This window comes from Clarias gariepinus, chromosome 6, assembly GCF_024256425.1.
Source record: "Clarias gariepinus isolate MV-2021 ecotype Netherlands chromosome 6, CGAR_prim_01v2, whole genome shotgun sequence".
NCBI classification, from domain to species: Eukaryota; Metazoa; Chordata; class Actinopteri; order Siluriformes; family Clariidae; genus Clarias; species Clarias gariepinus.
The window spans coordinates 25787492-25809780 of NC_071105.1; the positions used below are offsets into that span (position 1 = coordinate 25787492).

The 22289-nt window shown below is 37.1% G+C and overlaps 2 protein-coding genes across 3 annotated transcripts; one reads left to right on the forward strand and one right to left on the reverse strand.

The window, feature by feature from the left end:
* The first annotated feature begins 1967 nt into the window (after positions 1-1967).
* gnat1 (guanine nucleotide binding protein (G protein), alpha transducing activity polypeptide 1) lies at positions 1968-7224 on the forward strand. Of its 2 annotated transcripts, none has more exons than XR_008360802.1 (9): positions 1968-2172; positions 3370-3412; positions 3497-3638; positions 3753-3910; positions 4489-4617; positions 4805-4934; positions 5050-5203; positions 5874-6139; positions 6526-7224. XR_008360802.1 is itself a non-coding variant. In XM_053498375.1 (9 exons), exons 1-8 carry the CDS (start codon positions 2067-2069, stop codon positions 6062-6064), a joined length of 1053 nt encoding a protein of 350 aa, XP_053354350.1. In that variant the 5' UTR covers positions 1968-2066; the 3' UTR covers positions 6065-6095; positions 6526-7224. The 2 variants fall into 2 exon arrangements, 1 of the variants encoding a protein (XP_053354350.1); XM_053498375.1 differs by having other exon boundaries at positions 5874-6095.
* Positions 7225-9667: 2443 nt separating this feature from the next.
* edem1 (ER degradation enhancer, mannosidase alpha-like 1) lies at positions 9668-22258 on the reverse strand. Its single transcript, XM_053498940.1, has 12 exons — positions 21549-22258; positions 18821-18893; positions 18413-18516; positions 15959-16130; positions 15033-15216; positions 14373-14547; positions 13075-13195; positions 12313-12483; positions 11638-11711; positions 11426-11522; positions 10595-10756; positions 9668-10109 (listed from the first exon to the last, which is right to left on the reverse strand). Exons 1-12 carry the CDS (start codon positions 22007-22009, stop codon positions 10020-10022), a joined length of 1884 nt encoding a protein of 627 aa, XP_053354915.1. The 5' UTR covers positions 22010-22258; the 3' UTR covers positions 9668-10019.
* Between the last annotated feature and the right edge of the window lie 31 nt (positions 22259-22289).

Sequence of the window (22289 nt, forward strand, 5' to 3'; positions counted from 1 at the left end):
CACCTGCTGGTTTTCTCTATTAATTCTTGGAACAACAAAGTCAGAACAGAGACATACAATGCATGGTTCAAAGCTATAACTAATGCATTTTGCAATGAATCTAATTCGTGTGGGTCCCAGGAGTCAGGAGAACCCTCAAATCACTAGCATTTTTTCAGGAACAAAAGTAAAAACTGATTTTTACTATTTGTAGTGTTGTTGCAGTATTGTATGTCCTTTAATATCAGTGAGACGGTGTAAGCATACAAACAAACACCAGGATCCCATAAGAGATTCATTTTCAGGATGACTTAAACACTGAGGACTCTTTCAGAAAAATGAAAGACTGCCTCTCACTCACTCATTCTCATGTACTGCTTATTCTGTACAGGGTCATGGGAAGCCTATCCCAGGGGACTCAGTTATATTGTGTGTTTTGCATTGAAAAAAAAAAAAGAAGAAGCAAATTCGGATAATAAAATTAGTTCTACAGTATGCAAGAGCATATAATCATGAATTCCATTTTTTAATTTTGCCAAGCTTTGGTTACAGTGTAGTGCAAATTATGGAAAAGTATGAAAGTATAAAAAAAGCAAAATAACTGCATACATTATAGAGCAAGTTAAGAACAGGTTTTTAGAGTCAGATTGCTTAAGGGGATAAAGAATAAATTAATAATAAAAAAAAAAACAGTGACATTTGCACTGGTATTAAACTTTCACTGTGATGGCAGTTTGGTGTAGAGCTAATTGAAATATAAAAAAAAAGTAGTAATTTTTACTGTCTTTTTATTCATTAAACAGAGAGAGCAGGTCCATGAACAAGAAGATTTTTATACATAGAGTTCATATCTGGCTTATTAAACAAAGTTATCATTGTCATAAAATTTTGAGCTACTGGCCTGTAATCAGTTATACTGTAGCTTTCAAGGATGTGAATAGTTACAAGAATTGCAAGTAATACAGAGAGATATACTTGAAATAAGGAGTAGTTAAAGTTTCCACGTGGGAGTGGCTGAGTATTACTGTAAATCTAAGAACTGTCTGTGCTATGTCATTCTTCAAACATTCTCTCTCTCTCTCTCTCTCTCTCTCTCTCTCTCTCTCTCACACACACACACACACACACACACACACACACACACACACATATATATACAGGAGTTTTAGGTTAAAGTTGATCTTTTGAAACACTAATTCCATAAGTAATAATATAACAAGGTAACATTACAATAGCATGATTTATTAAATATATATGATATATACTGTATAGTATAATATTTTGCTTTTAAAGAACTAACCTTTCTTGTATTTTTCCTTTCTTTTATTTAGTCTTGAGGAATAGTTCTACAGGCTTCCTGGAAAACTTGTTTGGCTCTCATTTTTGGTAGGTTTTTTGTCCTTTTTTTTCTTTCCAGTCCATGTACCCAAGTAGTTTCAGATCAATGCTTTTTGTTTGAGACATGCAAATAATTTAAGCATGAAAAAAAACCATCTTACTTACTTAATTTAATTATATACTATGATACTGAATGACGACTGGTTGGAACAGACAAGAGGGGAGACGAGGTTGCTGCTAAGTTTGTTTCTAAACAATCAATTTCAGCACTCAATTTCAGCACTTTGCAGCCTGTTGCAGTTTAAAAACATTTGCTTCTATTTCTTTAATGTAATGTAGTGTAATGTATGTATGTATATGTATGTACGTAAAGACTCAACATTTCTAAGACTCACAAACAGCACAAAATATATTGGCCATTCACTCTCCTCAGCCAGCTTCAATGTGCCTCAGATGACAGCCCTTAGATTAACACCTTTTGCTGACCACATCATATTCTACCTAAATCTCAGGTGACCTGGTGTCAATCCCCCACCCAGCATGTTTCTGTCCTTGCTCCTCATTGGCCATTCACCCCCAGGTGGTCAACCACATACCCAAAATCCCAAATCCCTCTAAGGCACCAAACAACTGGTCAACTCACCATAGAGAGGGAGCCAGTGTAGGTGAGAACTGCATAGTTGACCACACTTGCTGGGCCTAGGAGGCAAGTTTAGTGGCTCTACATTCCCACTAATTTTATAGTGAACATGGGGGCTGGGGCAAGCGCTGAGGAAAAACACTCCCGTGAGCTAGAAAAGAAGCTAAAGGAAGATGCTGACAAGGATGCCAGGACTGTCAAACTGCTGTTACTAGGTAAGGATCTCTGAGCCTATATGCCTGGGGCGTAGAACAGTACCTGAGTTAGCAGCTTGAGTTTATAGAGATGGATTATAGGTCTAAATATTATACTTACAGACCTGTTAAATGATATGGCTGGACATATTTGGAGATTTCCACTGGTTTTTGTTAAAGCAGCAGGACGTTTTATGTTTTTTGAAAATGAGCTTTACTGAAGAATGTATCTTAAAAAAATGACACCAGACAGATTTCCCCCTCTGTACTGAATTTGACTTGTGTGGATCTAGGTCAAGGATAAGAAACTCTATGAGTTCTTGTACACATCAGCTTTGAGAGGCTTAGTGCTAAGGTAATGATCCTCAAGCCTCTTATTGTAGTCCTGATAGAGGTATACAGTAGATGAAACAGAAGGAGAGGAACTTTTCTAGATTGGATGAATTCCAAATTGATTGAATTGCCTCAGCAAAATTGAATATGTAAAAAATGTAGTTTTTTTTGTACTACATGTAGTGAATGTAGTCACAGAGACCAGAAAAAGCTACACAGAACTTCATTAATATACATTCACTGCATGTCGAAGATATATTTTTGTGTACATGTAAATTTCGCCAGATAATCATTGCTATGACCTTTTATAAAGTGACTTTCAATGCGGGGAAAATCATCGTTTAATTTAAATAGCAATGGAACATTAAAGAATGAAAACGCCCTGCTAGCTGATTAATGAATTATCCTTCGGGTAAATGCAAGCTACTTGATTAAATGAACCAGCAAATTGAAACACATATGGATTTTCTCCTGTCCTTTACCTAATCACTCTGAGTAACGACCAATTAACAACATAGACGCCCTTTAAAATTTAGTCAAGTGAGACCTAGTGAAAGTGGACTAATGTGAGGGATTTGTGGTCCAGTTTTACAAATGGACAAGTGACCTTGTTTTGGGTACCTGGGACATTGACTCTTCGTGTTTAAATAAAAAATAGCCCAAAATCAACAATGCTATGTTCTGCACAGCTGCTTTTAGTAGATTTAGTGCGTTTAGTGTGTTGATGGTAATTGAAAAGTGGTGATTTTACCAAGTTGTTCTTGAATTAGTTATTCAGTTGATTAATATAATTTCTCTTAATTTTCTTTTAATGATCTCTCTTATTAACGTATATTAAACATATTCAATCTCAAACCTTTATTACTTTGCATTACATTTTCACAGGTGCTGGCGAGTCAGGAAAAAGCACAATTGTCAAACAGATGAAGTAAGTGTTTAGGAAATAAATAGTTCTTTGTTTTTTAGTTTCAAAATATGCATTCCTTCATATATGTGTCTGTTTTCTCTACAGAATTATCCATAAAGATGGTTACTCCCTAGAAGAGTGCCTGGAGTTTATCACCATCATCTACAGCAACACCTTGCAGTCGATCATGGCTATTGTAAAAGCTATGAACACCCTCAACATTAGCTATGGAGATGCTGCCCAGCAGGTCTTGATATCATGTGACCGAAAGTTTCTCATTATGATTGTACATAAAATATGTTGAATATTTCTGACAGTATACTGTACAACCAGCTTTGTGTGTATGCATTTTGTTCTACAGGACAATGCCAGGAAGCTAATGCATTTAGCTGACACGATTGAAGAAGGCACCATGCCCAAGGAGCTGTCTGATATTATACTGCAGTTGTGGAAAGACACTGGCATCCAAGCATGCTTCGACAGAGCCTCAGAATACCAACTCAATGACTCGGCTGGATAGTATGTTTTAATATCACTGTTTAATCAGTAAAAAAAAAAAACTGTTATATGGTTAAACATTTGTGGACATTTAATAATTTAAAAAAATCTAAACGTTTAATTAATTCTGTTACAATAACCACCACTATTTTGGAAAGAATTTCCACTAAATGTACTGATGTTAGAGCGGAGGCCTGGTATGTGTTCAGTGGGGATGAGGTCAGGGCTTTGTGCAGACTACTTGAGTTTTTATTTGCAAACTTGGCAGGCCAGTTCCCTTGATGTACAGGGGCGAGTCATGCTGGAACATGCTTGGGACCCGTCATTCCAGTTATCATAATGCAACAGCATACAAAGGCAGCCTAATACAACTGTGCTTTTTTGTCCAAATTTTTGGAAACAGTTTAGGGAAGGCTTACATACAGTACAGACGTGATGGTTATGTGTCCACAAACTTTTGCCCATATAGTTTATACTCTCCTAGTTGGATTAGAAGCCCCTTAGTGGCCTATTCACATTTTTAGAAGCATCTAAATGTCTCCAAAAATTTTATCAGTGACATAAAAACCAGTGACCATAAAACTCCCTCTATCATTTAGTTATTTGAATGATTTGGAAAGATTGATCCAGCCCGGCTATGTCCCAACTGAGCAGGATGTACTGCGATCTCGAGTTAAGACGACTGGTATCATCGAGACCCAGTTTTCCTTTAAGGACCTCAACTTCAGGTACAAGCTAACAAAACACACAAAAAATTTGTTAGAGGGGAGACGTTTGCATGGTCTTGATTGCCTTATGTTGTTGGGTTGTTATTAGCAATGATAACGCTGGCATAACACTGTACATAGTAGTTTTAGAAGACTGTTTGTGAAGACATCACTGACTAGAGAACATCTCACTAACGTTTGTGCTTAGGATGTTTGACGTAGGAGGCCAGCGCTCTGAGAGGAAGAAATGGATCCATTGCTTTGAAGGCGTTACCTGCATCATCTTCATTGCTGCTCTGAGTGCTTACGACATGGTGCTGGTGGAGGATGATGAAGTGGTAAGATCACATGAATGCTAATGTCAACCTTCAGGGATTGCTTTCTGATTTGTTCAAATTTCAGCTGAAGCCTTGATAATCATGGAAAAAAAAACTTTCTTTTTGTCCCTTGTAGAACCGAATGCATGAAAGTCTCCACTTGTTCAACAGTATCTGCAACCACCGCTACTTTGCTACTACTTCCATTGTACTCTTCCTCAACAAGAAAGATGTCTTCGTTGAGAAGATTAAGAAAGCCCATTTAAGCATGTGCTTCCCTGAATATGATGGTAATTCTAGCAATCATTTAAAAAACGATGCTTTTCATCCTAGTCCATCACACATTTTGCCCCCTATAAAGCCCATAAGTTAGGTCCATAAGTGTTTGGACGACAAAGTAAGTTTCATAATTTCGCCTCTGTTGAAATGAATCCATCAGGTGTTTTTACTTTAACAATTAAGCAGTTGTGTGATCATCTTTAGTTTTCTGACGATGAGTTGTTTAGATAATCAATCTCATATGGTAATGCAATATTTTGATTAAAGCCATTGAATTACAGGTTATAGTCTACACTTCAATCACATACCAATTGCTTTATATGCATTGTGGTGGTGCACATAGACAAAAAATATGAAAGTTATTTAGCTGTTCAAATACTTTTGCGCTTGACTATTCATTCACTGTTTACAATACCTTGATTATCGTCAGGTTACACAGTACAATGTATATGTAGAAACACTGGCTAACAAATTAACTGCTTGACAAGGCAGTTAAAGTTGGAGCTGGCTCATTTTGTTCCCATCTTGTATCGCCTGTAACAGGAATTCGAAATATCACATTGTTAACATGACATAGTTTTGATGGCATCTCCCATGATGTAGTGTCTACTTAATAAGTCTTTAATCTGATTATAGTTTTAATACTAACAAGGTAACATATTGTCCTACTATTCTGTATAGGACCAAACACATATGAAGATGCCGGTAACTACATTAAGGTGCAGTTCTTGGACTTGAACATGCGGCGAGACATCAAAGAAATCTACTCACACATGACCTGTGCCACAGATACGGAGAACGTCAAGTTTGTGTTCGATGCCGTGACAGACATTATCATCAAAGAAAACCTCAAGGACTGTGGTCTCTTTTAAACACTCTTGTGTTTCCCACTCTTGAGAAAAAGTAAAATGCTTTTAAACTACAGCTGATAGGATAAAAGCAAAAAGGTAATTTGGTATGAAAAAATGTACAGTATTATAGTGGTATTATTAATGCTGTGGCACAAAAACAAAATGTTATGGTAGCTATAGCGAATATAATGGCCTCTACTTCCCTTTTTTTTAGTAATATTCTATTATTTATAATGTGATATAATCAACCTGTAAACACATACTACATGGTACAAAATGCCATTTATAAATGATATTTGAAATTCAGGATATCCAGATATGATTAAATATAAAAATAACCAAATCACACAAATGAAGTGTTTGCATTGGCCAAACAATACTTACGGCCTGTAAGGATTTACACCCCATGTTGTGTCAATATAACGTTATATGAAATGAAACTCTGGAAACCCAACATATTTAATTCTATTCTTTATTCCTAGGCATGAAGGGCATCTATATTTTCTTTCTCCAAGATGACAAAGTGTTCTACATTTCAAACACACCTAGACCCTAGAAAGAGAACCTGGTATATACTGCTGCTGAAGTCTTTCCTTATTCCAATAAAATAAAAAACATAGAAAGTCACAGGGTCCCAATAGTGTCTTACAGTAGACACATAATTGTAGCAGCATGTTAACATCTGCATTATGAAGCTGCGACGCTCTTTTGTCATGGTAGCTTCTTTCAGGTTAAGGGCCTTTTAAGGACTATTAGATTCACAGCTGTTATACTTTTATGCAGGGTACTGTATCTTGGGCTCGGATTTTGGTGCAAGGTATCTTTTTTAAACACCTGCATATGCACTTCATTAAAATGACATCTAAAACATAGCCACTCATGTTGCATTGCAAGCAGCGTAGGTGATATTGATATTATTGACTTATGAGAATTTTCCATTTCAGTTATGTATTCGATTACAATATCAAATCACATTGTATTGAAAAAAAAAACTTTAGCTATAAAATACTATGTTCTGAAGATGTGTAGATCATGTAATTTAATGATGTTCAGTGTAGTTTGAGCTGAGAAATTGCACAGGATATCAAGGCTCTCTTCTTTTGGCTTTATAAAAAAAATGTGGACAAGAGCATAAAAAAATACTGTGTTAAAAGAAACAATAAAGCTTCTGTAGACACAAATCTTGCAATATGATTTTTCTTTGTGTATCATTTCACACACATCTAGCTGCCTTCACAGGTTTATAATGTAACAAATATCTAATAAACAAACCCACAGAAGTTACAGTATGTTAAATACTTACAAAATTATTGAAGTCGTTTCACACATACAGGTCAAGCATTTCAGTTATCAGAATGGGAAAAATGTGTGATCTCTGTGACTTTAACCCGGGCATGGTTGTTATGAGCATTTCAGAAATTGCTCATCATCTGGGATTTTCCGGCACCATAATATCTAGAGGCCACACAGAATAGTGTGTGTGTTTTGGGGGAACTGTGGGTTTCTGTTTACTTTTTGTATGTCTGCATAAAAGTTCCTGGAACTGTACTGCAGGAATGAACACAATTATTCATAAAAGATATTCCATATCCAAGTGATTTCTTGAGAACATTTCAGTCAAAAATCTCTTGGTGTTCAACTGACTTTAGTTCTGGTGACTCCGAGTATGAGAGTCAGTTCCTTTTTTATACACTTCTTAAACCATTCCTGTAAATCTCTCCCACCCCCCACCCGCTCCCCAACAAAACAAAAGTGTTGATCAGCTAAAATATAATGCCAGTCAAAAGTTTGGACACAAGATTGGATTTATTTTCTACATTCTAGAACAATACTGTAATAAGTGAATAACACATATGGAATTAGGTAATAGAGTAACAAACAACAACAAGAGTCAGTTGTTATTTTAAGCCACAAAGGCCAGCTGTTCTGGAATATTTCATTTAAGAACAGTATTGTCACATGCATTTGCAAAACCCATTAAGCACCATAATGTAACTGGCTCTCATGATGACCATCTCAGGAAACCAAGACAAAACCTTACCTCTGATGCAGAGGACACTTACATTTAGAGTCACCAGCCTGAAAAATCACAAATGAACAGCACCTCAAATTAGAGTTGTGATGGAGCTATTAAGGCTTACAGAGTACAAGTCAAAACATCAATATAAACTGTTGAAAGGAGATTATTGCTTTACAGTTTAGAGAAAAATAAAATTCAGGAAAGACTAACGGAATTTAAAAAGTGTGTCCAAACTTTTTACTGATCATGCACCTTAGAAGTTTTATTTTATTAATTTGACCATCTGTGGAAATGGACAAGTAAATTTTACCATGGCTGAGATATACAAAATAACCTTTGCTATTATATAATTTATAACATGTCAGAAATTAATAAAACTCAGTGTTGTGTTAGTTTTAGGAAGCCCTTAAAACATCTCATTGCACATTTATTCAATTAAGTTTGAAACATCACATATGATTTCCATCTTACATTAGCCACATATGCAATCCATAACATCACTCAGTGATGGTTAGGGAATCATAACAATGACATCGACCATCAAGTTAATCAAATAAAATCAATCAATCAAGATAAAAGTCCATATACAAGATTAGAGAAGTAAAATTCTCTGATGAAGTGTTGATCGATAGCCCCTTAAGAAAACCCCAAATCCGTTTTTTGGCTTTGTTCTGAAATCACATATCAATATAAACGTTCACCAATACTTTCAAGTTCTCATACAACATTCACGACAGTCCTATACCAAATGTTGCTGTATGAATACATCATGATAAAAAGTTGATCCTGAGGACGAGCCAGAGATTGTATAAGGCACACACTCACCACATGATGCAGCTATTCCATCACCATGAATATGAGTGAGACTTAAGACAAAAAAATAAAATAAAAATTAACCGCAGCATTGCAACAGAAATATAATACGGGGGAAGGTTAAAAGACACTCAGATGGCTGCAGTGGAAAAGAAGTTCACCTTGTCTGTGCTGTGGCACTGCAACACAACGCAAAGTCAACAGCAAAAGCACAGAACAACAAGGTATTGCTGAGTTAATAAAGGTCTCGTAAACAGTTTCATTTGCGGCATGTTTTTCGAAAGGCACATGGTGCAAGCTTGTTAAAACTTCTCCACAGCTTAAGCTAAGCTCGACTATTCACGAGGGAGCAAACGACAAGCTTAAAATGCAACAAAAACTATCTAGGGTCCGTTTCTACAATAAAATTTGGCACTGAAATGCAGAATATAAATCATGGAACAAAAACACTGCTACTCTTAAAGCACCAGTCAGCCCTGAATAAAGATTTTTGACACTGAAACAAATGTTGGAAACAATCCTACAAAGCTAAAATGCTACAAATAAGGTTCACGCTCTCGAAGACTTCCCGTCATGAGTCAGACGTGTGTAATGTACATCACATGATGAGCTTCTTGCAGGAATCTTTGCAGATGTATGTAAAACTAAGATCTATTTCTATCTAGATCTTGGCATGTTTGGAAAGAACATGAACGAGCTGAAGTCTACACTGATGTTGAGTGATGATCCCTCAGTAAACTACTGGAATATACACCCTTATGTGGGTGACACAAGGAAAAAAACTGTAAGAGCGAAGTTGAAAACTTTAAGGAGTGGAATGCAGGCTAATTTGTAAAATACCAACTGGACAAACTTAATGGCAATTCACAATTAACAATGTTAAAAATAATGTGGAAATATCCTGATTTATGACATATTTTTTCAAATGATATCTTTGTTAAAGAATCTTACAATGAATGCAAGTTCAAGGTTTTTCTAGACTAATCAGCACAAGAAAAAAGTGCTGGACCACTGAGCTGTTGAGGTTCTTGTGCAAACAAACAATAATAATAAAAAAAAGATTCTCAGTTTGGACAGCCATGCTGCTAAACCTCTCCAGAGGGTTAAGCTTGTGTATTAAACTCCAGCCGAATGGCGATGAGGTCACAAAAGGCCAACCATGTGGTCAATCTGTCTCATGTACACACTCTTCAGGGGAAGACCATAGCGGCGCTCCTCAGAGATCCGCTCGCACTACAAGAAATACAAATGTACACTTATTATCTGATCATAAAAAATTTATATATATATATATTTTTTTTTACATAAAACGTGCTTATAATATGTGCTTATAATGCTTAGATATATTCTTATCATGCTTTGGGAAAAGTATTTATAATATTGTACTTCTATAATAAAACTAAAAAAAAAATTTAGGCATTTTTTTTTGACTGCAAGAGCATGGGCATTTTGGGTTTCAATAGAAATTTTAGATTAATCCCACTCAAGAGACACGTCTCAATTTGAAGATTTATGAAAAGCTTTAAGGATTAATTAGAAATGCATTTAGCTTGATTTTGAACCCCATGGCTCTGCTTCATGGCAAACTACCGTTCAAGTGCACTGTTGCTGTCAACTGCTGATATCTGAGGTTTGTGAACTTTAGCCAGTGAACAAACATGCATGTTAACAAAGAAACCACAGCATTTGATAAACATTTTCACACACTGTATGCTTACATTGCTGATGTTGGCTGGAGGTTCCTTGGTGAACTCCTTACATGGGACATGTTCTTCCCAGCTTTTCTGTCTGAAACGGGGATCTATGGGCACTACGTGACCTTCTGTTGTGAAAATGTATTTGCTCGCAAACTTGTGCAGAGGGTTGTCTTCATCAAAAAGCTGTGGAAGGTCAACATAAAGTAGCAACAGACATGGGTGTTAATTAAAGGTATAATCAGAAAAATATGAATGTGCTGGTGGATGTTACAGTCTGGAATCATAGCATTTTGTGGAAAGTTGTTGAAAGAAAGCACATCAAGATAAAGTGTTTTTTTCAAATCTTGGATTTTTGGAAAATGCTTTATAAAATTTGTTTCAGCTAATGTAGTTATTCTTGATAAAATGGACTTAAATTACAAAAACAACCAGCACAAGGACAGTGTCTGAAGACTGACAGCCGAAGAGTTTCATTATGACATTGCTGTGTTTATACCTTACTAGTTTTTTTCTACTTGCGTTTTTAGCCTTACACAGCTGTGTTGGTTTGTTATTTGCAAGTAGCAAGTTATCAGTCGGACAGTCCGAGAGTAGTGTGCACTGACATGCAGCGTAACGCAATGTTAGTTTATTACCAGGTGTCTGAGTATAAGTAGATATCCCATTTTCTGCCACTGTCCTGCTACAACAGAGAAATTCTATATTTATTGGCATTATAAACCGCATGTTGATTGTGTTTGGGTACAGTATAGTTACTTGTTTTTCACTTTTCTTTCGTACCATTTATTTCCTTGTACCTGGTATGTAAAGACCGTAAGAAAGACAAATTTATTAAGGGACATATGCACATACCAGGTACAGATATTTGCAGGTCTCACTGAGAAAAAAACTCTCCATGCGGTCCTCCTTTGACTTGTCTACGACATGATGGAGTGTGGCATAGCCACATCTGCAAAGTACAGTCAGGTATAAAAACATACTGATTATCCATTTTGTAAGGAAATCTAGAATTCAGGACATTTCATTCCCATGTGTGTGCTCGAAAGAATCCTTATGATGCTTACTTGACTTTGGTATTCTTTTCAAGGCTCTGAAGTATGTCCATGCCGACATGTAAATAGAAAGGATTCTTGGTGGCCTTTGAGAAAGTAAAAAAAACAATTTAAAAAAAAATCTATTAAATTCATATTTGCTTCCAATTTCCTAAGACTCTGATATTACACCAAGTCAATTTAATCTTTCTATTTTAATAACTAGGTTATGCAGAGTTGAATAATTTTTCATTTTAAATTTCTAAAAAACTAAAAACTAAAATACAGCTTCAACAAATCCTACACAGACCTCACAGATAAAGACAGATTGATGTTTCTTACTTCAGATGCCTGGATTCTTATGAAATGTTAAAGGTACCCCTTCCAAGAAGTTATTTCCGTTTTACTGGTGTTCAATAGTGCAGTGTTTATTATGAATACTAGACCTGTGGTGAACCAGGGTGTGCCATATTCATAGAACATGCAAATAAAATACTGAATATTTCTACGTGCCCAAACGGACTCTTCATTTGCACTTAAATCACTGCCTAGTTTAAAATCTCATGACATTTTAAAGCTCAGACAAATATTTGTTCATACTAGTTCCCAGTGATGGAATCTGCTATTTTTAGGGCTTCTTTCAGAAATAATAGCCAATGAGAGTTAAAAACATCGTAGCAAACAGAAAATTAAAACAAGTGTTTGTACCTGATACAGCAGGTATGTGGACTCAACTAGCTCAGGTCTTAAAGGGTAAAAGAGCACATCTGGAGCCTGCAGCTGCCAGTTGTACCTTTCCGGTAATGCCCCGAAACGCCTCCAGATTGCATAGTAAAAGGCATGGAGACAAATGGCGTTTTCCACGTCTCCATTTAAAACCTGAAAAATAAAAATGGAAGGATGAAAAAAAAGAATGACCTCTTAAATATGTACTAGGACATTTATCCTGCTCTACAGACATCCTGGGGACATGCAAATGAAGATCCTATGACCACAAGGGTGCCAAACCAATAATAAACAAATGACCTGCCTACAAGGTATCCAGGGTTGCCAGATACAAGACCAAATCATGGTTTTAACCCCAATTTACTGTAAACCAGCATAAAAAAAAATTATAAAAAAAAAAAAAAGACAAAACCGTGAAGAATGATAAACAAATAACTCAAGGTGATTTTTTTTCTTATGGTGATAAAATATATGCCCATTTTAAGGGCTTGTGCTCAGTTTGGGAACTGAGTTGGGAATGTCTCAGCAGTGTTGGTGCAGAGGAGATAAGCAGCTTTTCTTAAACCACTTTCTCCAGTTACTAGAGTAATTAAAACTGACGTTTACAAATTATATTTTGTGGAAAGGAATAACAGAAGAATTTAGATAATGTTTTTTGGCGGAAAATGTGAGTGCAAGGTTTTCAGTAAAAACCTCAGGGCATCCATTATGCGTTAGAAATGAAAGAGAATCAGAATACGAGACCTGCAGTCCAGGAAAAAATGCCTGAAGAGAGTCAATCCAGGTGTTCATGATCTGTCCATTAAACATGTTCACATTTACATAAAGAGGAGGGTCACCTTCTCCTTCATTGCATGCCTCTCTCCTGTAAAAAAAATAATAAATAAATAAATAAATAAATGTTCCATCACAATTACTTTCTTTGCAAAAACTTTGGCAGTTCATTACATTTGTACCGTATATACCAACAGTGATGGCTTACTATTACTTTTCTAAGGAATTCTGCACATGCACCCACAAACAATTTATGAACAGATTCAGCATCGTCAATAAAACAATCTCGACATTGATGCAAAACGCACTGGGGTTTCTACAGTGGACTCACACTGAGACAGCCACTCTCTCTCTCTCTCTCGACCCAGACTAAACTCGGGAAAGCAGCATCTTTTGCATAAACTTTAAATTAAGAACTTGGTCAATTCATTTAGAAGCCATCAAGGGTTGTTGGGAACCTGATAAAAACCGGATTTTCACATTCGTTCTGCATTCTGGTGTCGAGTTACATTCTCAGTGTATGAATCAGACATGCAACCACAGGTGTTACTAAGACAACCAGGCCAAACCATGCATCCACTCCTCACACACACAAACATACACGACAAGAGACTGGCCAGATCTTAGGGGCCCTATGGCCTACAAATAAGCCATTTTTATCGTTTGGCCAGAGAAAACTGATGCACCTGTCCACCCCACTTCTAGTTCTTTACCTCTCTTAAAAAATTTCCTTTTAAGAAAATCTTGAAGTTTTTATTACAATCGTGTCAATTTTTAAACCTACCCTGGGGTTAATACGCTATATAATAGAATACTATAACCAGCATATCCGACATCTTACAGATTACAGGGGTTATTGTACAAATACAGTATACATCTGGTTCATCAACTTCTTTTAAGCAAATATTCTGAGGAAGATGCAATTAAATAATCACAGGCAAGCAAGACAAACAATACTATGACTTGCCAAAAGTGATAACTAGTCAATCTGTTGTGACGGGTACCCATAACTGGTTTAACTAGGAAGCATCCTGATTACCTTGAGAATTGGTCAAGTCAATAACCAGCAACTGCTGCTGTTTGCTATAAAAAATGACAAGTCTATAATACTATTTTAAAATGCATGCATCACATTTTTACTATTTATTTTGCAAATATCAAACATCTTGTGTGTTTCCGAAGTTTCCATTAGTTCCAAGTGTTTTTATGAGGAGGTGAATGGAAATCACTCTGCACTCATGTATGACAGGAGCACATCAAATACACACCCTCTCCTTAGGTGGCTCTGAATGCTCTCATAAGCAGCCATGAACATCTTGTAGTCTTCTTTTTCTCCAAAGAGAATGTAAGATTTCAGCAGGTATTCGTAGAACGAGTCCATGCCTGCGCCAAGGCCACTTTGCTTCCCAACCCATTGGCCAGTCTGAATGTTCACCACATTCCCTGAAATCAAGATACGGTAAAAATGAAACACGGAAATTTAACACTACCTTCCCAGCACTGCAAATTATTAACATGCACTCTTTGGCTACCTTATCAAGTACATCTACCTTGCACTTACGTACAAGTGTACTGTAAATTTACAATGGCCGGTCTACAGCCTTGTCTGAGGTTATGGGCAGTTTGTGTCATCCCTCGACCTGTTCAGCCTTGGAAAAGGTATAGCACTGGACCACCAGGAAGGACAAATCATTAATAAAGAAAAAAAGATGACTGTGCTTTCTAGATAAGAGAGAGTACGGTTTTATCTTCAGACATTTAAATGAACATGATAATTTTTGATCAACATGATCTTTTTTTCCCAATGTTTTAAGGTATACCCTGTCTTGTCCTACTCTTATGACAAAATGTATGTCTGATTAACAAAAAAAAAAAAATGTTGCTTTAATGAGATTTTTGTAAAATGTAAAGCCTGTAGCTGGCCTTACCCAGGAGCCCTGTCTGGTTGCTCCTCAGGTTCCAGAGAGCGCGGACGGCCCTTCTTGCCACCCACTCGAACGTGGAGTCACCAAGCAGACGGCTTAAGATACCAAACTCGACTAGGAGAGAGCCTGCCCCGGCTGTGCATGTCTCGTTTATGCTGTCAGGAGGCACGCCGCTTTTCAGGTTCACCTGTCCATGCAAGTTTTCCCATTAATAGGATTAGTAACTCATTCATAAAACTCTCTATAACATTACCATAAGCAGAAAAAGGGAGAAAAACTAGAATGGTAACAAAATCAACTTAGGGTGTTTTCACATTAGGGTCCCAGGGGTTGTTTCTGAGAACATGTTACCCCCAAATCTGGTTCATTTTGATAAGTAAGAAAACAATCGTTCCAGGCTCGGGAACTTGAAGAGCTGGTCTCGGGCTTAGTATGGAATACTCTGATATGGAAGCCAATTTCACCGGATCAAGGAAACAAATTGCTGTTCACAGCATCAGTGCTGTCTGTGGCCTCTAAAATCTCCATATGCATAATCGCATTCTCTGACCTACACAGTCATGGTTGATAAAGTGGGAAGGCACGTGAGAGGCACTGCCACCTGCTGTGTCAAAAAGTGTAAATACACAAATGTACCCAAGTACGAAGAACAAAAACAATGTCAACGTTGGCCAGCAGGGAAGGGGAAGGTGGGCAATCATTCCTGGGCTCGGTACAATTCAATCATGTCTATTGTGAAAACACCCTTAAGTTTCGGTATTATAGTACTATGACTGAACTGTATTCTAATGTTTAGATGTTTATTTTCTTTCTTTTTTTTTCAGGTCACAAACAGTCATGTAAGCATTTCACTGCATATAATACTGTGTATGGTTGTGTATGTGATGAATAAAAACTGTAATTTTAATTTAAATGAACAGAGATCTGACCCTTGGGTAGGGGATGCCAGTGCTGGTGTTCTCAAAGGCAGGTAGCAGCCGCACAGCTAGGTCATGGGCCAGATGCAGCAGTTCATTATCGTAATATTCCAGCCCTATGTCTCCAAAAGGGTGCCTGGGATCGGTCAGAAGTATGTGAGCCGAGATTAGACTTCCCAGGATCCTGAGGGAGAAATTGAAAACCATCAAAATTTAACAAAAGCACTGATTTATTAAGTGATACCAGTCTTTTGGTGCAACAAATGTACACCACCACTGTAAACTCTTAACAACTTAACTCTTCATAACTCAATTTAGCCATTAAAAAAAGTTAGCAGAAACACCTTTAAGCCTGGCTTTGCAACATACATGCTTGGATGCACTGCCAAAAATAAATAAATAAATAAAACCCTCACCTGCGGGCAGATCAGAACAGCCCTCCCAGTCATCTACTCACTCGCATGAGTAAGAGCTCACACCTTGTAAAGCAGGACATTTACCTACAGACTCTTCTACCAATTGATCATACAAAAGGAACAGAATTCCCCCCCACACAGCCTGATCTCAACTCCCAGGTGAGAATATTAGACACAGGACAGTTTTGAAACTGCATGTTTTCAAATAAAATGTAAATATGGTGTGAACAAAAGCGGGTTGAAAAAATCCAATGAGATATTTTTTTCCTGTGTACTTAAGATGAACAACCTTTCATTAAACACAATAAGTTAATGAAACACAATAAGTTATAAGTGTCAGTATAAACAATAAAGTGGATAACCAGGTCCTTCTTCATGTACAGTATAAACTGACAATATATATCAATGAAACCAGTAATCACCATTTCAATACACTACTCCATAATTTTTTCCATAATAATTATTTAATTTTTTTTAAGCAGCTATTATGTTTGTGAGAGTAGAAAATTATGACTCAATCTGTGTGATTGAAGAGAATGGTGTTACCTCACATTTACCCAGAGACATCCTCCTGCCTTCCAGGCGTAACCGTGACTTCACACCGGACGCATTGCATAAGTGTTGCTGTATAGGCCTGTTATGATGGTTCATTCAAGCCCATACATCACACATAACACCAGCTTCTTTTCCATTTAGAAAAACTACCAAAACGAAAAATGTACAGCTGTGCCAGGGAAACTTGGGAAAAGATAAATGGTGTTTGCACACTACAGACTATGCACTGATTTGACCTTGATGTGCCTTTAATGAAACTGGTGTGCTTTAACGAAACTGATGTGCACTAAAGAGTCGGAACCGTAGCTACCACATGACAATTTTCCCCACAGGTTGGAGAAAAACAAATAAAAAAGTGTTACTAAATATAAAATGGGCTAACGATACTAGTAACGATACTAGTATATTTTCAGAATCCTACATGTAAGAAGGGCAGCATTAAATACCCCTGCTTTTGCCTTACTAGAGTTTAAACCCAGAAACTAATATGCTAATGTGTTTTTTCACACTTAAGACACTTAATATTCTGTTTTGTTTTTATAGTAAGGAAAAATAATATTTTATTGCAGGCAAATGTGCTTACATTATATGAAAAGTCATACACTTTTACATACAGTACCAGTCAAAAGTTAGGACACTACAACAATAATGTTTTTTTTCCCCCAAAAAACAGAGGAGAACTTTAACTGTTCAAAGGAGATCATTTCATATTATGGAGCATTGTTTTACAATTGGGAGAGAAATAAAAATCAGAAAAGACAAAGGAATTAAAAGGCTTAATATTTATACTTTTGATTGGTGGTCTACATGATCATTCTACAGTGGAGCCTTAGATTACAAGCATAATTTGTTCCGGAAGCGGGTTCGTATTTCAAAACACTCATGAATCAAAGCGGATTTTCCCATGAGAAATAATGGAAACTTAAATTATTTGTTCTACAGCCCCAAAAAAGAATACATGAAATAATTAATATAAAATATAAAGTAAAAAGAAAAAATAATAATAACCTGCACTTTACCTTTAAAAAAAGTAAAAAGAAATCCCGACAGATAAGTGTTTCCGTTTATGCGCTCAGGCGCTGTGTATATGTGTGAATCTATAGTAAGAGGAGAGGAAGAATTAGACCCTCCCGTCTCCCCCTTCTCATCTTACACAGCAAACCTTTGCTGCAAAACACAAAATAAAATATGTCTTTCGTGGTCACAGTTTTATGGTAAACAGTACACACATGCTCGGATGTTGATTATACCAGTAAGAGACGCGCACTAAGACCCAGCAGGGGAAACGATTAGCTGTTTTTCATGTCAAAATCTATTAAAAATCTTTACTTGTGTTGCGGAACACTCGCAAACTGCGTTACTTGCGATCCAAGGTTTCACTGTACTGTTATTGGTGCGTTGACATCCCAAACCTGCTTTTTTTTTTCCTTTTTTTTTTTTATTCAGCCGATTGTTTTGAGAAATTAACAATGAAACAGGTATAGAAATTGCTCACCTGATGTTGGCCTCAAACACTTGCACTGTGGAATCCTTGTCAAAGCTGACAGTGTCGATAACCAGCTTGACAGCCCGATGAAACTCGGACACATTCCCAAGCACCTGTAGAAATAACATGATCCCAAGCAGGTCCATCACAACACACTTTATTATTAAAGATCCTGAAATAAATGCTTCACTGTGTAAACTTTATAAACCATACTTATTTTACCATTCGTGATTCACACACTGTATTACTGAAAAGAAATGTAATAATAATGTATACCAGGGTCCAACTGGTCAAAATGCAAAATTGTACAACTCAGATCTACAGAACTTTAATAAGGATATCAATAGTCTGCATTTAAAATCCATAAGCATTAAGCCTTTGATACAAATGTCACTTTGTTTAACAGTCTGAACTTACCAAGAGAGTGTCAAGAGTGTCAATTAGTGTCAGGGAGTAGTTGCCAAGCACGTCGTTTATGTTGATGTTTGACCTGACAGTGAAAGCAGATTAGTCCAGGTGATGAATCACATAATTGGTTCAACATCACGTTTTTACTATTTTATACTTTTAAATAACAGGAAAAAGAGAGGTGATCTGCAGATAAAACAGGATGCCATATAGATACATCATGTGATTTTTTTTTTTAATGTTTATATTAAACATTAAAGTTTAAAATAAAAGTCCCAGAGTACATCCTGCAATACACTTTTTGTGTCCAGATCACCCAATCATCGGTTTGGGTTAGTAAGTTGTACACAAAAAAAAAAAAAAAAAAAAAAAAAAAAAATCACCAGGTGCTAAAGAGTGATGCTTCAGCAGGGATAAAAAGATAATTGTAGATTTTAATCGCAGGTAAGCTGAGGCACATGTAAGAGCAGTGAACATAGTTTTTATTTTTTAACAGCGTTTTGGGCTGGTTCACACTAGGCACGACTGCTTTGTATCATCCCAGAGTAAGAATGCTTGCACATTAGTTACACTTTTCTATATCCTGTACACTTGCGTTTTTACACTCACCTATAAAACAAATGACAGTATGCATGCACCTAGTTGTTTTGTGAGCCATTGTTCTTTACAAAGTAAAGAAGAGTACAACTTTCAACCTTCATGCTATCCTTAATATTTTTTTATGTTTTGGAAAAATAAAATGTCAGCAGTGACCCTCTTGTGTACATTCCTACTTTATTAGCTATGTATTGTGCGGTGTATTTTTGAAAAAGAGAACTGTGGCAGGTGCTGCACGCACAATGAGATTTTGGAGAAGACGGATGGCGCTGATGTCTTTTTTAACCAGCAGTCCTCTAGATTTGGCTTTAATTTTTGATTCGAAACATGTTAAGGTGGGCACTCAAAACCACCTTTTCAAGTGAACTCCAGCATAGTATGCGGATCCATGCCAGGGCACCATACGGAGTGTTCACATTTCAGTCACATGGCCTGGAATCCCTGTAGCATGAAAGCACGCTTCCGCTGAAACTAAGATATGTGGTCTTTGGCTACAAAACAAGCACAGTATGTAGTTGCTGTGACGGGTAACATTAAAATAAATTAAAAATGTTTTGTGGTTACTTAACTAAACTTATCCTGCTAAAATTCAAAACCACATATAATTTAATTTATGAAGTGATATTAAGTAACAGCTGAAAAAAAAAATTACAGAAAACGCTCCAATTCATTTCCAAACAATTATATTAAATATATAAATAATAAAATGTAATTTACAATTTATTAGTTGTTTCAATTACATTAGGTTCCTGTAATAGTGAAAACCACATAAAAAGTCCTGTATTCCCTGCATCGACTTGACTTGATTTGGATGGAAATGTTGTTATAATACCCCTGGCCTGGAAAGTTCATATGAGTGTTTGAGGATTTTTAAGCAGTCTTGGCCATAACGATGTGGCTGAAAAAGACCCACATTCACTATCAGGACAAGTTTAAAACAATCAAAGCTGTAATGATGCTTTAATGAAGAAAGCCATAGACATTTTGGAGGAATACACTGTGCCAAACAAGTATTTGTAAGATTTGCCGGAAGAAAGCTGCATTTAAAAAAAAAAAAAAAAAAATCTAACCACAAATGTAAACACCTGGAGTTCACTGACTGAAAGGATGCCAGTGCTGTGAAAAAGTGTTTGTTGCTTATATTCCTGATTTGTTCTTGCATATTTGATATACTTAAATGATTGGAATCATTAAACAAATTTTAATATTACACATGGATAACCAGAGTAAACACAAAATGCAGGTTTTTTTTAATGACAATTTAATTTTTTTTTATGCAAAACAGCTGCGACACCTGGCCTACCTGGCCTTATGTGAAAAAGCAATTGCCCTTAAACCAAATAACTGGTTGTGCCACCCTCGGAGGCAAAAACTGCAATTATCACAGTTCCTTCATTATTTGGCAAGTAGGGAAATTGCCCTGTTTTTCTACACAGGGCCAGGTAGGTTTGGACAGCTTTTTTTCCTTAATAAATGAAATCATCATTTAAAAACTGCATGTTGTATTTACACTGGCTGTCTTTGTGTAACAATAAAATGCGTTTGATGATCTGAATCATTGAAGTGTGACAAATACGCAACAACATATTCAATCCAAAGACTTTTTTCATAGCACTGTACATAGAGAAAAGATGTTTTGTTTGTTAAGAACTATGGGTGGTCTGTGATATTGTGAGGGATACACGACATTATGCACTCGCTGGAGTCTCACGAGATAATGAGAGAGCTTGGACCACAGAGATCTGTAGAGGAGAGTAAGATCTGACACACACAAGAGATTAGATTCAGTCCTGTACAAACTTCTAAACAAAAGGCTGACTTTTTATTTTATTTAATCAGAATATGTACTTTTTGACAAGGGTTTGTTTTTATTAGGAAACTTTTCTTTAGGTTAAAGGTTAGATTTCTCTTTGAGTTTTACCTTGAGTGAAGATTAATCACAGACATTTTTCCATCACCATTTTTACTCATCCTTACCAATGCCTGCTCTTTATATACAGGATTTCTCTCTCACTCACACACACACACACTGGCCTGGTACAGATTCCCTTAATGTGGTAGTAGGTTAGGTGCATGGCTGAGAACCAGTGTCACGTGGTGCCCAAACACACACACACACACACACACAGAGGTAACTTACGGGTTCAGTTTGTCTGGTCCTCTGCCCTCGCAGGCGATGGGATTAAGCTCGTCTTCAGGAAACGCGTACTTCATATAGTTGTCATATCCGAAGTAGAACATGTCCCTGGCCATTCCCTTCATTTTAATCTTGAGGGCGTCGGGAAATGAGCCATACTTCCTATCATACTCGTCCCTGCTGTCCTTAAAGAAGCTCAGGTAAGACTTCTTCGGCGTGTTCTGCCTGATCCTGGAGCAGGTTCCGACCGGGAGGTGCTCCCTGTGCTCGTACACTCGCTGCGACCAGCTGTTGGTCCTCTGCTCTGCATCTGCCGGAGGTTCTGTGTGTTTGTGCAAGTTGAAGCTGAACTGGAGCGGGAAGTGAAAGCCCCAGCTGGGTCCGAGTCCGAACGCGAGCCACAGGATGCAGTTCAGGGCCACGCGTAGCACAAGAAGACCCACTACTATTGACCTCCATTGCATCTTTGCTTGACGGCGGCCGTCAGAGTCATAATTCACGTCGACGGTGTTTAATTTTCGACGGCTCGAAGCGCAAAACGAAGCTCCCTTCACTTTTTTCCTTTAAGCTTTTCAAAAGCACAGTCACAGTTCCTGTCAACAAACCCAACCCTCTTAGACTGACGGAGCGGATTGGTGCACCGCCTATATCGTCACGAAGGACCGCAGTGATTGGTCGGTGTGAGTGTCAATCAAGCGTACACGCACAGCAGGGGTGTCGTGGCGTTGCTCAGGTTTGGGCCAG

Excerpts from the sequence above, each read along its gene's own strand:
- gnat1 (XM_053498375.1), top strand. The coding sequence starts at position 2,067 with ATGGGGGCTGGGGCAAGCGCTGAGGAAAAACACTCCCGTGAGCTAGAA. Across the intron at positions 3,639-3,752 it reads ATGGAGATGCTGCCCAGCAG|GACAATGCCAGGAAGCTAAT; the intron begins GTCTTGATATCA and ends TTTGTTCTACAG. Across the intron at positions 4,618-4,804 it reads TTTAAGGACCTCAACTTCAG|GATGTTTGACGTAGGAGGCC; the intron begins GTACAAGCTAAC and ends GTTTGTGCTTAG.
- edem1 (XM_053498940.1), bottom strand. The coding sequence starts at position 22,009 with ATGCAATGGAGGTCAATAGTAGTGGGTCTTCTTGTGCTACGCGTGGCC. Across the intron at positions 12,484-13,074 it reads CATTTTTTCCTGGACTGCAG|GTTTTAAATGGAGACGTGGA; the intron begins GTCTCGTATTCT and ends TTTATTTTTCAG. Across the intron at positions 11,523-11,637 it reads GAAAAGAATACCAAAGTCAA|ATGTGGCTATGCCACACTCC; the intron begins GTAAGCATCATA and ends TGTACTTTGCAG.